Raw genomic sequence first — 16370 nt, forward strand, 5'->3', positions numbered from 1 at the left:
TCAAATTGATTTTAAAACTTCTATACATATGACAAGATGCAGCCACTCTCAGAGTCCAATGGTTCTGGCGTTTCTACAATGAAAGGGATTGGAATTGAGGATGACTCCACTTTACGCGATTTCCTTGACCTGCAATAGCTTTCAGCTGTCTCACCAGCTTACCCCACTGCATTCAATTTCAAATCACTTAACTTCACTAAAGTTATTCAAAACGGATATGCAAAGCCTTACTCTGGGATTGCAAGCAAAATGCTGTCATTTATATTTTTGAGTAGGTAATATTTTGACCAAGCTGCCATCCCCCTAATCTATATTACTTGGCTTTAAAGCAATGGGTCTTATTTTAAAGAGACCTACAGATAAAAGTTCTGGCTTCTGGGGCATTTTGGCTGCTTAAAACTTTATGTTTGGTCCCTCTAATTATAAAGAAGTATAATATCTGCTATGAGTAAGGTTAATGACCATTAACAGGGAGGTTTTTGAAAAAATCATTAAAAAATGTAATCTTTTTGAAATCGTTGAAAAGTAACAGTTACCAATAGGGCTGAAAGGTTGAACAAAGGCCAAACTTAATTAAAATGATGCACTAAAAAAATGAACTGGAACTAAATATTGTTGCTAAACTGAATTTGTATTAGGGATAAATTAAAGCAAGTACTTATCATTTAAAGATAAGTCTGTATCTTTACTTGTTTAGAGAAAGGTCAGAAATTTCCTGATAAACTACATTTATGATTGTTGTGGGAGTGAAAAATTCATGTAAAAATCAAAAATTGCATACTGACTTATTAGGTAGTTTGAAAAGACATTTCATTCTTCTATGTTATACTGTATATGCACAGAAATAAAACATTGATATCTTCCAATAATGATGATTGAATTAAACGTTGGCTAAAGGGACATATGGTTATATAAACCTTTTTGGATGTTATGTTGTGTAGACTGCTATTATAGTATTCATACTGCTTTACACCTTATCTGTCCCCTCCTTTTGATTGGAAGCAACTTGAGAGCAGGGACTGGCGTTGATTCTATCTCTGAATCTCCAGAGCCTAGCAAAATACCTAGCATACAGTAGGTATTCTGAAATATTTGGGGAGTAATTGAGTAAATAAACAAATGAATGCTATCATGTACACGTGGAAGTTAACAGTTGTTACATGGGGAGAAGTAGCTCCATTCACCTGCAAGGTGTTCCAGATAAAGCATTCTACTGCTACCACTACAAAGCAGTTCATCACAGGCTTCATAATCTCTTTGGCTCATCTGGATTTTTGACACTTTGCTAAATGAACGGGTTCTTGGTGTCTGATCACAAGTAAATACATTAATACCAAAACATAGGCCAACTGGGTGACCATTTTGGGATTTTCTCAAATGTGCATTCCAGTGTGAAGACCATGAGCTGATCTTTCCTACAAGCAAGGACAGTTGAAGGTACAGCGAGTCCTACAACAACCCAAACTCCTTAACACTTTCTGGTGTTTAAAATATCTCTGCAGGCTCAGCAAAGGAACCATGAGGGTGAAATTCTTGTGACCCAAGATTCCAAGATAAATTTAACAAAATATACTCTTCACCCAAACATTTGTTCATGTCAATAATATATTTTCATCCTTTCCACGTCCCACCTGTCTCACATTCAATACAGGATAATAATAATATGATATAACCTACTACCTACATACTTCTCTGAATAATGTGAGAATGAAACTGTAATACAGAATATCAATGTGGAGCAAGTTTCTCTGGGAATCTGTATCAAATTAATTATTGTGAGGGAGGGACTAGTAATACATCAATAGCATGACTAGGTGTTATTACCAACATAACTATCGACTGTACTGCCCTGAGCTCCAGACACTGTGGAATTTTTATGTGAACACCGATCCTGATTATACTTTTATTTACATCCTTTTGACATTTGTATTTCCATCTGAACATCAGACAACAGTGGATTCTGTAGTTATTGACCCACTCTGGCTATCATGCTTGGGGTTCTAATGACTTTTTTAGGGTTTATTGAACTTCCTAAGTATGGGGGAACCAAATACCTTCCAAGGCCAGGAGGAACTTGTTTTCAAATGAAAACAGTCCAGCCATCCAAATCGGAGGAAGATGAAGAAGAGAAATTCAGTTTTTAACAAATCTATAGAGACTATTCATGTACACGTAATGAAGAGAAGATAATTCAGTAAAGAAATCAGTATGTTCTAATACATTTAGATTTCTAATGGGTATACACATTTGTCAAAATGTTAACTTAAATTTTTTATGATAATTATGAATACTAACTGTTAAGTGCAAGGTAGGAAATTAAAGTTCCTAAAAAGATGATTTCAGATTGTGAAGTTTGGATTTTCTCATTAAATCTATGGAAACTATTTTAAATTTAACAATTTAAACATCAAATTGTCCCCTAGTTTTGTACAAATCATTGATACCCCTTAAAAAACTACATACATTTTACATCTTTTATAGAATACTTATAAAACTTTATTTTTATTTTCTTTAAAATTTGCACCCAAATAGAGTAAGAGTTTAGCCCAAGGAGACTTCTAATGAGTTATGCTTTAGCGAAATGAAGTCTGGTGTGAATTATTCTCTAAATGTGTTATTTTATATTAAACACATGTATAGTATAATTTGAACTTTAATAGCACCAACAGCCAACTAAAAAATAAAACTTCCAAACTTAGACAGTCAAAAACACCTTAAAATTAATGCATATAAATTACAAAGTACTAATTTTAACAAGCAACAGTAAATTAAAACCTGTCTTGAGATGAGTAAATGAAAAGTGGGGTCCCTGTCCTGCTCTGAATGGCTTACATTATTTAAAAAATACAAGTCATTGCTACATGCAAGTTTTCTTATTTTATTGGACTTCAAGCTTCATGGCGCTGCTCACAGAATAGGGTTGTACATAAAATAAAATAAAAACAAATAAAAATTCCTCCCAAATTAAGTTATTGACAATGCCACTAGGATGTGACACTGGTTTTAAACTCTCTTTCCGATCTGTGTCTATTTTGGTTAGAGAGGAATGGGAATTCTCTAAGTGCTCACCGTTTGTACAACACACCCCCAGCAAAGGTCTCCATCCACTTTGGCTGTTGAAACAGCCCGATTAATTTGCATTCACTAGAGTACATATAGACTCCCATCTGTGGTTTCTAGGCATGGGAGAAATTGGGCTACTTTTAAATCTGTTTTTAGCTCTACAGAGCTGCTAAATATCATTTGATATGGGGCTGAAAAATGTTTCCAAAAGTGTTTCCTTTATATTCATAAATGTGTTGTTTCCAATGTCTGTTAACCTCTACACATATCAAACAAAGAAAAGCAATCGACTATCCAGAAATGTCTGGGAAATGGTTAGATATTACAGAATCAATCAAATAGAATTATAAACCTTTTGTGTGTATGTGTGTGTGTGTGTGTGTGTGTGTGTGCAAACCCATTAGAAATGTGTTGGTACCAGTCCTTTCTATTTCAAGCCTCAATTTTGTGAAATATCGCACTAGGGAAGAGGTAGTTCCTGGGCAAATATCATTGCCTTTGTGACTTTATTTTGTACACTTTAGATTGTAACAGAAAAATCCACATTTAACAACTTTATCATATTAGACACAGAGCAAATCTGTGAAAGGTGATTTTTTTGAATTTTCAAAGGGCTATGCTTTAATTGAAAGTGATAATAATAAAAACACTTAAAATGTGCTAACAAACAGGTAAAGCCAGAATGCACAATTTTATGGAGACTTGATACGGCCAAGGATACACCACCAAATTATTCTTAGTGACTCCTTAGCATAGTCAGCCCAAACTGGCTGTTGATCAATATTTATAGAAAATACTCATGAAATAATTTGGAAATAACTCACAATATATAAAGCTTTCTTCCCATGATATATAAAGCTATTTTTTCATTAAAATAGGTGTTTGCCTTTTGCCATTTAAAGTACTGAAAAGTTTTCTTTAAGGAAAAATAAAAACAAAGGTTTGGAGACCTTTTTCATTGTACTTTGCTGTTATATAAGATTCCTTTAAGATCCTATTTTCTTTATTTCTGCTCCCCACACCACTCTTTCTCCCTCTCCCTCACATCCTAGCTTGCTCTCTCTGTCTCATTTGACAGGCAAATTTGCAGACATTGCCGCAGGATAACAACCTCGTTTGACAGTCAATTAACCGTGAATAGTCAAAGCCAAGGCAGTTTGCATTACATAAATGGAAAATTAGATTCCTTTTTCCCAAGAAACAAAACGCTCTCCTTAAGACACTGCAATAGACAACTTAGTATCAAAACTTCTAATCACGTCTTTCCCAAACCCCTTGGAGACATTTAGCAATCAGTAAAAGGTGGTTTCATTTAATTTGTATAATGTAATTTTTGTAAATGTATTATACATTTTGTGTAGAGATCATTATCATGGAGATAATATAAATGTTGGCATAGATGTCATAAAACACCTTTAATGTCTTTCTGACAGATATTAAAAGCAATAAGCTGTGATCCTTTTTAATGGAAGGTTTCTAAGAGAACATTTCAATTATTGTCATTTTATGCTTTTCCAGCCCGTTTCACTGTGTAACCTGATATATTTCTGAATTCTCTTCTGAAATATGCCCAGCAATTAATAATCTTATTGCTATTAATGTCACTGCTTTCCCATTTGTGTTTTTTCTTAGTTATATCTACTAGGAATTGTTTTTTATCTTTACCCTTGTACTAAATATTCAGTCTTCTGATTATGAATTTCAGCCCTTCTCTCTGTCATCTGACTCTTCACTCCTTCTATTTGTCCCAGCCTACCTGATCTTTCTCTCCAAAAATCTCCTCCGGAAGCATCAGAGTCTGTGATGAAAAAGCTATGCTCCTTGTTCTTATCTAGAATCAAACAAAACACAAAATCTGCAAGTGAATCTGTACTGACAAGTGGGAAACAAAGACACCCAAGAATTTTAACATGTATTTATGTATCTGTGTATGTTTAGAGTACTGATGCCATTTAAATGCAAAGACGTATGTTGAGATTGGGGGCAACAGTGCTGTTATCTGGAAAATTGCCATTGCTTGGAAACTACAGAAATGCTGCCCACTAAAATATAAACTGTAGTATGAAAAAATTCAAAATTCAATGGATGAAAACCCACAGAATGGTGGTAGGGGCAGGAGGTGCTGGGTGTGAGTCTCACAGAAATGGTTAAATGCAGGAAAGAAAACTGGGGGGTTATTTTCTTTTACCTGAAAAGTTGTTGTCATCCTTTGTAGATAAAATAACTTGGTTATTTTCCTTAGTTTTCTGATTCTGTATGGAGAAGAATTAGAGATGCAAATCAATGCCTGGATGAAACCATATGCTAATGTCAACAGTCAGCAGGAAGAAGCGTCAATAAAAGTGACTCCATGGAGCCTCAGGAGACTTCATTTTTTGATGGTTATCTTCTCTGAATAGTTGTTGGGCTTAAATACAAATGTACGACTGCACGTACCTGCATTATCCTTTACAAAGTAGTATGTTAAATATGCACCTATTATACACTCTGTAAATCAACATGCCACATTATTTGTCACATCTACACTACATTAGGACAGAGTCACTTCACTCTGAAGTCCTTGAGAGTGTTTTCTATGCACACTTGAGTGAACACAATGCTGAGCCACTTAAATTTAACTTTGGTCTTTAGGGGCCCCAGGTAGCACTTTCACGTGGGTGGAGATTGGTTTGGGAGAAGCCAGTCTTGCTAAAGAGTCTGCCTTTTGTTTTACTGGACACAATGTCTTACAGAAGTGTCCATTCTGGCTAGAGCTCTGGGGTTCAAGCCTTGATTAAAGCAGTTCAAATAAAACTGAATCTAACTTTTGAAGTCAATGTATTTTTGATCTTTTCTGGGTCATGGTTCGGGGAGGCACTGAATTACAGAGAAGAAAAATGATAGGATCATTCAGACTGCACCAGTTTTGTGGTCCCACTGCTTCTGGGGGAACAATTGTGCTCAACTGGCGGCAGGGAGTTGGGCAAAAGAGATTGGTAGATTAGAGGAAGGACTTGGTCAATTTAGGGGTCTTTCCCAACTTCTATAAGCAGCCAACTTAAATATAGGGGGGAATAGAGGCCCCAAGGCCTTTGAGAGGCTTTGTAAGAGAGAGACCAGAAACTACATTTTTATGGAGGACAGTTGGTAGGAAAGAAGCCCTCCCAAACACACTGAATATTTCATTTCTGTGGGGAAATCTGGTGATTCATCTTTCCTGCGCATATGTAACCGATTCAGCCTAAAGGTGCATTTAAATAATAATAATTAGCTTGAAGGAGCCTAAAGGGGATATTTACATCTTTGTAGGAGGGCTGCTCCTCCAGTGATGGATGGTGGACCGGGCTGCCCGGGCTGCTGCTAAGGCCGCCGCTTGATTTCTGGGAGGCCAGCGGCGGGGGCGGGGGCGGAGGCAGGTCCAAGCCGCCGGGGTCACCCAGTTTCCTGTCCTCCTGCAGGAGCCTGGAGGAGTTCAGGGCCAGTGGGAAAGCGCCCGAGGCAGCCGGCGGGCGGTCCCGGCTGCTCCCCTTCTCCGACAGCGCTCTGCCCTGGAGGAATCGGCCGCCCCCGACTAAAGGGTCCCCTAGCAGGACCCCTGTCTCCTCGTCTTCCTCCTCGTCGTCCTCGGGGTCTCGACTTTCCTCCTCCTCTTCCTCGCCCTCGGGAGGCTTGTGGCCCTCCACGTCCACCTCCTGCTCTTCTTCCTCCTCCTCCTCGTCCTCGGAGCTGTCCTCGCTGGGGTAGCTGCAGCTGGTGCCACTGGGGGACAGAAGGCCTCGGTGGTGCGGCTGCGGGGCCAGCGGAGGCGGCGGGGGCGGGGGTGGGGGCGGCGGCGGGGCCGGGTGGTGGCGCTCGGAACCCGGCTCGTCGGGCTGCGGGGGCAGCAGCAGCAGCGGCGACGGCGGCTGCGGGGGATGATGGTGGTGGTGGTGGTGGTGCGGTTGTTGTTGGTGGTGGTGGTGATGCGCTTGGGCCGAGTGTGGCGCGCCCGCGGACGCCCCGTGCAGTTTGGCCAGGCTCTCTGCGTCGTCCTTGCCGCCCACCGGCCGGAAGGCGCTGGAATGGTGATAGCTGCCTCCGCCGGCTTTGCGCCCCTCCAGGAGGTGCGGGTGGTGGGGCGCGGGCACTCGGGCACCCACGGGGACCGCTCCGGCGGCCGCGGCCCCAGTCCCGGACACGGAGCCGGGGTCGGCCGGAGGCGTGGAGCCCGCACTGCAGTCCCCGCCGCTGCCGCCCGGGGGCGACTCGAAGAGGGCATCGCGAGCGCCCGCGCCGCCCGCAGGAGGCGGCGGGCCGGAGCCCGGGCCGTTGGCGGCGACCGGAGGGGGCTGACCCGGCGTGGGGGCCGCTTCGGCGCTCCCGCCCGCGCCGCCGGGCTCGGCCAGGTCCAGGAAGGCCTGACGCAGCAGGGCCGGGCTTTCTCCTAGCGCGCAGCCGAGCGCCGAGGGCGGCTGCGGCGGGGGCTGTAGGTATGTGGGCACGGGAAGTCCGCCCGGGGTCCGCGGAGGCCAGAACATGCAGAAGGGCGGGTAAAAGGCGTCCTTGCGGCCCGCGGGCCAGAAGAGGCCCGACAGGCCGGCCTTGGGCGCCGCGCCCGCGCCGCCCGCACCCCCCAGAGCCTCGGCCGCGGCGCCCGCGTCCTCCTTCTTGTGGCACAAGCCGAAGGCGGCTGCTGCAGCCGGGAAGGTGTAAGGATGCGGGAAGAGTCCCCCGCAGCCTGGGAACTTCTGCAGCACGCCCCCGAACGAGCCCTTGCTGGGCACCGGGATGACCGGATAGCTGCGTGGCCCTTTGGCGACAGCCGCCGCGCCCGCGCCGGCGCCAACGCCCGTCACGCAGCCACCGCCCGCGACCCCCCCGCCCGCTCCGGCGCCGCCGGAGGCCGCGGCCACCGACAGGCTGGCGGCGGCGGCCGAAAGACTGGCGGCGGCCACGACAGCCGCCTCCTGCAGCGAGTCGTCGTCGTCTTCGAAGCGCGGCCTCTTGTGATGCGCGTGCGGCGCGCCCGCCAACTCGGCCAGAGGTGGCGGGGGCGGCGGCGGGGGCGCCCCCAGCAGGTGCGGGCCCAGCAGTCCCCCACCTCCCGCCACCGCCGCAGCCGCTGCCACAGCGGCCGCCTTGACCGAGCTGAGCGGGTGGCAGGCGGGATGCGCGCCCGGCTGGGGCAGCGCGCGCTTTCGGCTCCCGCCGTTGAACATGGCCTTGACGTCCTCCCAGGCGAAGACTAGCTCGTCCTGGGGGCTCTTGTCAGTGAGCTTGAGGTGACGGCGCCACGAATTGAAGTTGGCTGCGTCCGGCTGCGTGTACTTGGCGTCGGGCGTACGGTGGGAGTGGAAGATGAACTTGTTGGGCGAGAAGTACATGTTGCAGTAGCTGCATTTGATGCACTTGGCGCGGGAGCTGTTGTAGCGCGCGGGGATGAAGCTGCCACGGCAGCCCCAGGCGCATTCGTGCGAAACGTCGAAGGCGAAGTTGTCAGGCAGCTTGGGGGGCCTGTTTTCGCCTAGGAACGACTTGCACAAACGCTCAGCCTCACGCTTAGTGATCATGCCGCAGCGGCGCGATGAGATGGGCATGGCCCCGGCGCGTCGCAGAATCTCCAGCTGCACCGGCGTGCACTGCACGCACGTGATGCCCAGCGCCACGCGGCGGTTGTGAATCTCGTTGTAGCTGAAGTTCTTGAGGAGGGTGTTGGAGATCTGCGCCAGGCATAGGCGCTCCTGCCCGTCGATCACCAACGACACGATGGGAATGCCGTAGAGGATCACCTGGCCCACCTGGTTGGGTTTCAGGTTGGCGTGGCCCGGCCGCGGCTGGCTCAGCGCGTCGGGCTGGAAGGCGCTCGACGGCGATGCCAGCAGGATGTCGTTGGGCCCCGGCAGCGGGCTGGAAGCCATCTCCTCCGCCGCGGAAGCCCGGGCCGAGCTCTCCGGGTCGGCCTTGGAGACTGGAAGGGAAAGGAGAAAGCGTTGACTAGAGCTTTTTCAGTTTACAAAGAGAGGGGTGGGTTGAGTCGCTAACTGAAGAATTATAATCACTTCCTTGCTTTGGTTAAGATATAATTATCACTGGGCAAAGGAAGCAAGTTTCAGACACAAGGAAGTCATCTCTTAAATTTCCTCAAGGTCATCCTTTGGAAATGCAGGAATTTGGAATTACTTTTCTTCGGTTCTAAATATCCAAAGTAAATTTTTAAAAAGTCAGTTCCTAAGAAACTCAAGACCTTATCCCCGATTTATAGAAGCTGTTAGAATAAAATGGCACTCCTGCTATAAATTAGGAAGTAATGATGACAGTGGTAACTAGTACAGGTTATAAAAGTTATGGAAAACTGAGGCTTAGCCATTGAAGCCCAAATTTTAAAAGAGAGACCAGTCGCATTTGCTTGAAAATAGATTGATTTTGATTTAAAAAAAAAACAAACAACCCCAAACCTTTTCAAGAGTAATTTTTGTGGCATCTGTGGTTTCCTTGGGGGAAATTCACTACTGGTTGAGACACAGCTCATTAAAGCAAAACGAAATCCCTTCTCCCTTACCTTTGCCATTAGATATTTTGATACTTTAATTAGAAATTTTTGGGGAAAATGTACAAACCGATATGCAAGATTGCACCAAAACAGGCGTTCCACTTTCAAGGGTTCAAAAAACTGCTTGCTAAAATTGAGTAGTTCTGGTTCCAATAGGTGGCTTTAAAAGATGAAGTTGTAGACTTGAAAATATTCAAAAACTGTTTGCCTGTTATTTCCATGACAATGAGCAAATAAGTACAGGCAAGAGTGTTAAGCCCAGAAACAGTGCAAAGAAACTGAACAATTCTTGGGGATCGTTACTGATGGGCTTTAAAAGGCAAATTTAGTTGAAAGGTGAACCACTTTCTGTGACATTTCTTTTTCTGATCTATGTAGATATCTCTTTACCTTATTGGGGGTGGGGGGAAGTGCCCCACGGTAGAAATAATCCTTGGACTAGGTAATCTGTGGGAGCGCTGAAAGCGGAAGCCCAGGGTTGGGCCTGCGGTAAAATTCCTGTCATCTCTGGGCAACTGGGATATTTAATGGGGGAAAACAGCCAGTAAATTGAAAATACAGAAAAAACAAGCGAAAGAAACCTTTGTGACAACACTGCTAAGTCAAAACAAGCAAAGCGGCTCATTCCCTGCGAAACTGACAGTGACCTTTGCACAGCTACTTGTCCAGGGCAGCTGCTAAGACTATCGTTTGCCCTGGAAAATCAACGGTAGCCGTCTCATCACCACTTTCCATCAAGGACACTGGAGTTTGTTATTACAGAGATTTCAGGGAATACACCAGTGTACCCCTTTACTCAAATTGTCATATCCTGGTCCTCTCTGGGCCCCTGTGACCTCTATCCCGACAATCTTCGCCCTTCTGACCCCTGGATCCTCAGCTCTCATTACGTTCTGTGGCCTCCAGGAAGGGTGAACAAACCTCGATGCGATCAACGAGACGAAAGCCAGGCCTGTCACTTCGGATGGATCAAAGACAATATTTCCAGGGGACGGGGTGTTAAATGGCACAGTGATACCTGGGCCTGATATAACCAGCCCTAACTTTGCCAAATGGTCCTTCAATCCTCCTTCCCCTCCCTAACAAGATTCTTATTATCTTAATAAGACCCTGGGATAATGGCAATGCGCGCAGCGGGCCTGGCCTAGCGGGGAGCTGGCTAGAGACCCGCAGCCTGAGCAGCTGTAGACGGGGCAGAAGTGTCTCCTACTGGGTGTGCTCCACTTTCACCCCAAGCTCTCCCAGAGACTCCTGTCAGAGCAGAGACACAAATGAGAGGGTTTAGGTTGGGGGATTTTTAAAAGGGAGTGAGGGAAGAAGAGACAATTAAAAGTTAGTTGAACTGAGAAAGAAAGCTGGCGAAGTTCCCTATCTGACTGACGAGCCAACGACCCTCAACTTAACTCCCCAGGCTCCCAAACCAATCACTACCGAAGCCCTCCGCTGCTCCTCAACCTAACCGGAAAACCCCACCGCTCGGGATCCCAAATAATGAACCGCGAGCTGTGCGCCGAGCGGGGGCCGGCTGGTTCCGGCAGTACCTGGTAACCCCTAGCTGTCTTTACGCGCGTGGCTGCCGGCCCATCTTCTGAGGTCGCTCGGAGGCGAAGCATCCAAGCGGGTCCTGGAATCCAGCGGGCGGGACTTCAGAGGGCTCCGCGTGAAGATCCTGGCGCTCGTCGGCTCTAATGGCGCTTGTACCCCGGCCCGCGGAGAATGACCGCCTGAATTGCTGCGGGGCGTCCCCTCGACCGCAGAAAGTGTGGGCGCGCGGAAACCCGCGGCAGGCGAGCCCCAGGTGGAGTGCAGTCTGACAGCGCCTTTCTCTGTCTCTGAACTCGTGTCGGACCGAGGGGACGCCACCCAGCGGGCAAGGTGACGTCACCGTCTCCCTGACACTCCACATTAAAGGGCTGGCATGTTACAGGGAGGGAGGGGGGAGAGCGAAAGGCAGAGCGAGGAGCTGCGAGATCCTTTCTCAGCAGGCACGAAAGCTAACACCTAACCAACCCGCAATTGCCAACAACCTCTCCATTGAGCAAACGCAGCAGTGGTGCTGGAGCCGTAGATCTGATTTAGGAGTGGAAAGCTATATAGTCTGCCTGATCCCGGGGACCTGGATCCTGGAGGCCCCGGATTCTAGAAGGATGCCTCTAAATTGACTGTATCCCTGCCAGTTATTGTCTCCTCCCCTCATTTCTCTGAGCCACCCTCCTTCGAGAATGCTCTCTCAGGTACGCAGTGCAAATCAGTAGCCTCACTGTGTCTTCGAAGATATAGGAATCACAGTTCTCAGTTAGCCGGAGAATAGAATAGTTTCAGTGCTCCTTTGAAACTGTGAAATGAGAAAAGCGGGGCGGGACGGGGCGGGGTGGGGCGGGGGGGGCGCGTTCTGCAAAGCGTGCTCAATCTAAAAACTTGGAAGGAAGCGTGGAGAATGTCTTCACTTTTGAACACACATTTGCCTTTTTAGGACAAGATACAGAGTGGCATTCTCTATTTTGGAAAGTGTGCAATTAAGTGAGGACCCCAATGAGTGCATGTGTGCACTCGTCAGTCAACTTCATTCAGAATAGTTCTCCATCCCATTTATAAAACCCATGCAGGCCACTTCAGCACAAGGAAAAGGTGAGACAGGAAAGCACTTGAGCAAGTTGCCAATGCTCCCAGAGAAGTAAATTTCTCAGGGAACTATGTAGAAACATGCCCTTACATAAAGGGAAATAATAATAATACTAATGAGAAGAAGAAGTAGAAGTAGGATGGGAAAAGACCATTTCCTATAGCTTCCCAAAGTAAGGCACACATACAATATAGTGAAGTGTCAGTATATTACTTCCTCATTGATCAGCTGTTAGGAGTCAAAATGACCACCTCTCGTTTATCAGAAATGGAAGAAGCTGCTTATCTAGAGGACATTCTAAGAAGAATACCTACACGGGGCGGGATTGGAAGAACTTTTAAGTTTTTCCCTTACTATCAGAGCTGAATTTTCGATTGTTGCCTGGTGAAACACATAGCCTTAGAGGTGGGCAGTCGTATTGTAGAAATGGTTGAAAGAACACCCCCTACTAACCCGGAAGCCCAACGGGGACTACATCATAGTATCAACAACAAACCATCACTAAATTCAAGTGTGAAATCTTAACACTTCATTAAAGGTCAATAAAACAAAAGGGAGTCAATTGAACAAAAAGTGAGGGATACAGGAATTGTGGCTATTTTAAATTAATATGCAGAAAACACAGTTTCAGAGCCATGAAAATTGTAATGTTTGTGTCGGTATAAGTTTCAAACGGCAGTGAAATATTTCACCCAACTCCTAGTCTCTGAAGTCACCATCGGCACTAATTAGGCTCTGTTCTAAGGGGCTGAAGTCAACTGAATGCTCCCTCCCTAGTGCCCTCGAAGCCCGCCATCCTAGAAGAAGGGAAACTCACACTATGCCTGCCTGGCTCATTTGCCAAAAGAGCGTCATTTTCATTCACGAATCCATTCCTGCGGAAGGCTGAAGGCCGCCTGCACGCCTGCTCCTCTGAAGGTTCCCGGCCCGGACTGGTTATTCCTCCTCTCTGAGGTCAGGATCTCCCACAAAGGGAGGTCTCGGCTTGCTTACACTTCCTAGAGCCCAGGCTGCTAGAAAGAAAGCCTGAAAATGGGGCAGATTTTAAGACCGAAAATGGGGAGAAATGAAAAGTCCTATCACCTCATTAGTGTACCACAGGAAAATTCGTGGTCGCTGCCGAGAAGGAAGATCATGTGGTGCTTTTATTCCCTTTTATTTCGCTGTTTCCATCTTTGCCCCCAAAAGGCTCCTCTTCCCCTACAGATCCCTACTTAAAAAAAAAAAGTCTGTAAAAACATTTTTTTTTGAAAAGAGAAACTGGATGAATCTTTGCCTTCCCTCCCATCCTTGTTTACCCTGAGGACGAAATCCATGCCTGAGTGGTACCTGTAGCCACCCCCCTTACCTCATCTTTCAACATAAACATTTGTACATTAGCTTGGTGGGTTATTGCCATACAAACCTGTGATTTTATTTTAATGCAAAGAAGTTTCACTGGAAAGAGAAACGTGTGATGTTAGGTTAAGTACTTTTGCACAAATAATTCTAAAAATAGCATTTTAATTTTATTTCCCCAGTGAGTCTGGGGTGCCTGTTTGAGCTGTCAGGCCAAGTATATTTTTGGAAGGTGAAGGTGGAGAACAATTGTTCAAAGCCAGACTCCGTGGTCCAGCAAATCCTCACCATGAGTCTGGAGCTGGACTTCGGAATTACAGGCTTTTTATACGTTTTTGAGTCTGTGAGCAACTTTCTGTCACTCACTATCTCTCTGATTCTTTGCTGTCCCCTAAGTTTGAACAGGTCTCCAGATGGTTCTCCACTGCTCTTCCATTTTCCTTTTCCGGACCAGGGGCGCCTGATCCCTGTCAGTCCCTGTCCTGGCCCCCGAGACCCTGGCAGGCGGGCAGCAGGGAGGAGCAGGCGGTGGCGGGAGGCAGCAGGTAGGGGCCGAGTTAATCAATGCTTTCCTATTCGAGCAGACATGCATTTTACACTTCGGGACTCTCCTCAGCCGGCTAATTGATTCAAATTGTTTTGTTGGTTAAACTGGTGTCACCCGTTTGCATGATCTATCACCGCACGGAGGAGAGCATTTCCACTCTCATCTCCGTTCCAGGCGGCTGCGGTTTACCCAGGCCAGGGACAGGTAAAGGAGCCCAGACACCGGACCCAAAGGAAAACCACAAACCGAGCTGCCTCCCTCGGAACTGGAGAAGCGCCGCCTCCATGCAGGCGCACGCGGCGGTTGCAGCAGCGTGGACGGAGGTTTCTAGCTGCAGTTTTAACAATTGGTTGAAGCGAACCCAAACCTGGTCAGGATGCCCTCCACTTTGGAAGCAGACTGTTCCGAGAGGCAGCGTGGGAATCCCGGCAGGTTCGAGAGGAAGGGCAAAGCCGAGGAGCTGTCCGCGGTGCTGACGCCAATGCAGAGCTCCGTGGCGCAGCAGATCCTACTGCGTTCAAGGCCCTCCCGGAAGAAGCCTCCCAGTCTGCAATCATCGGAGCCCTAGATTCGGCTCTGGGCTCCAGCATGGCCTTGCAGACTTAAGAGGCAAGGGGCGACACAGAAACACACCCCCGTACTTCTGCCACACCTGCTCCATCTAAAAGGACTGAGAAGTCCAGCCACTCCCCACCCCCACGCCTGTGTTTGGCATTGACACGAAAGGAAGATAAAGGCCTTAATATAATTTCATTAAAATTAGAGACACCAGATATCCCTTCTCATTCTACTGCCAGTCTGGGTATTGGAGAACCCATGACAGTTACAGATCAAAGAAACAGTTTCTATCTCTCTCACTCATTCCCTCTTACCCCATTCTCAGCTCTTAGGCAAGAATATTACTGCTTCTGTGTCCCTGAAATGGGTGTCCTTGGCATTGGTATTTCTGCATCAGGTAGGGCAAGAAATGGTTTCCCTATTAGTTCCAAGTCTGCAAAAGTAGAGGCCCAGAAAGAAACTGGAAGGCTGGCAAAACTACCAGGGACAGAAGAATTCTCATATATCAGAAACTACAGGAGATGCAGTTAGATTGAAACTGGGTACAAGTTTCTCCTCAGTCACTTACTAGTTGTGGAATTTTACTTTGATACCTAAACTCCCCAAGCCCTAGTTTCTTCATCTGCAAAATGAGGAGGTTGATATCTAGCCCACAGGGGTATTATGAGAATTAAATAAGATAATATATGTAAAATGCTTGGCACACAGTAGTCATTTAATACATGCTAGCTTTAAAAGCACCTTCCTTGGAGAATGGAGACAAGCTTAGGCCTGTACTCTTACAAGATATGTTTGAAGTCTTTAATAGCTCCAGAGTAAACGATTTCAAAGGCATTTTAGTTTCATAGTGAGCAGAGAGGGAACCAAATTCCCCGGAGGAATCTTAGTCCTTTTCACTAAAACTTTATCCTGCCCCCTAATTGGTCTAGTGTTTATTTTGTATACAGGTGGCCAGAACCTTAGCTACTGTTTGCTTAACCAAGTTAAAATAAGCTGATAACAAAAATTAGCAATGGTAATGGCCATAATGATAATAATTGCTGATAGCCCTCAGTTCCCTCTTTCTACCCAAAAGAGCTTTCTGCAGCCTGGCAAGCCCAGCTTAGACTCCCTGGTTTTTCCTCCATTGCTCTGGCTGGAGTTTTATGAAGGAAACCAAGGACGAGGAGCAAACCAAAACTCATCCATTATGGAAATCATAGGAGAAATGAGAAAGGCCTCTGAGCCCTCTCTTAATAAATACTGTCCATAAATGGGAACCCTTTTCCTGGGGCCAGAGTATCCCTGGAGAAGTACATACAATGAGAGCACAAACCTAAAAATCTAAACCATAATTGAGGAAGGGAAGAGAAAATGAACACATTTTGCACTGTACCCCTGCCCCAGTGATCCCTTGAGTTCCTCATGCACCAATGACTATGGGAATCAGTAGTTTCTTTCTTACCTTTCAAACAAACACCTTTATAAGAAAATAAAGACTGTAGGAGAAGGAACCAAGGCTTAATTCCCCTTAATCAGAGGAAACCATTCTCACAAGAGAACCTGTCCTTGGGTCAGTGGCAGAGAAAGCTCTTACCCTACCAGTTCACAGAGGCCAGGGACTAATGGAAACATTTGCTATTGGACTTTCTTTTTTTATAACAAAGAATGCACATTTCTGCACAAGTCCTCACAAACTTGTAAACACAGCAAAGTACTCACATGTGCACATAGTTTACATGAAGTAATAAAAT

At 46.2% G+C, this 16370-nt stretch overlaps 1 protein-coding gene across 1 annotated transcript in view; it reads right to left on the minus strand.

Annotated features, from left to right (window-relative positions):
• The window catches only part of SKOR2 (SKI family transcriptional corepressor 2), a 33792-nt gene extending 24853 nt beyond the window's left edge, over positions 1–8939 (minus strand). Inside the window, exons 1-3 of the mRNA XM_022561812.3 lie at positions 6342–8939; positions 5252–5315; positions 4820–4894 (exon numbers count right to left, since the gene is read on the minus strand). Of these exons, the coding sequence (XP_022417520.2) occupies positions 4820–4894; positions 5252–5315; positions 6342–8939 (2737 nt within the window). The remainder of the gene's footprint in view (positions 1–4819; positions 4895–5251; positions 5316–6341) is intronic.
• Between the last annotated feature and the right edge of the window lie 7431 nt (positions 8940–16370).

This window comes from Delphinapterus leucas, chromosome 14 (assembly GCF_059928025.1).
Source record: "Delphinapterus leucas isolate spDelLeu-1000000601 "Yukka" chromosome 14, BTC_Dleu_Yukka2, whole genome shotgun sequence".
NCBI lineage: Eukaryota > Metazoa > Chordata > Mammalia > Artiodactyla > Monodontidae > Delphinapterus > Delphinapterus leucas.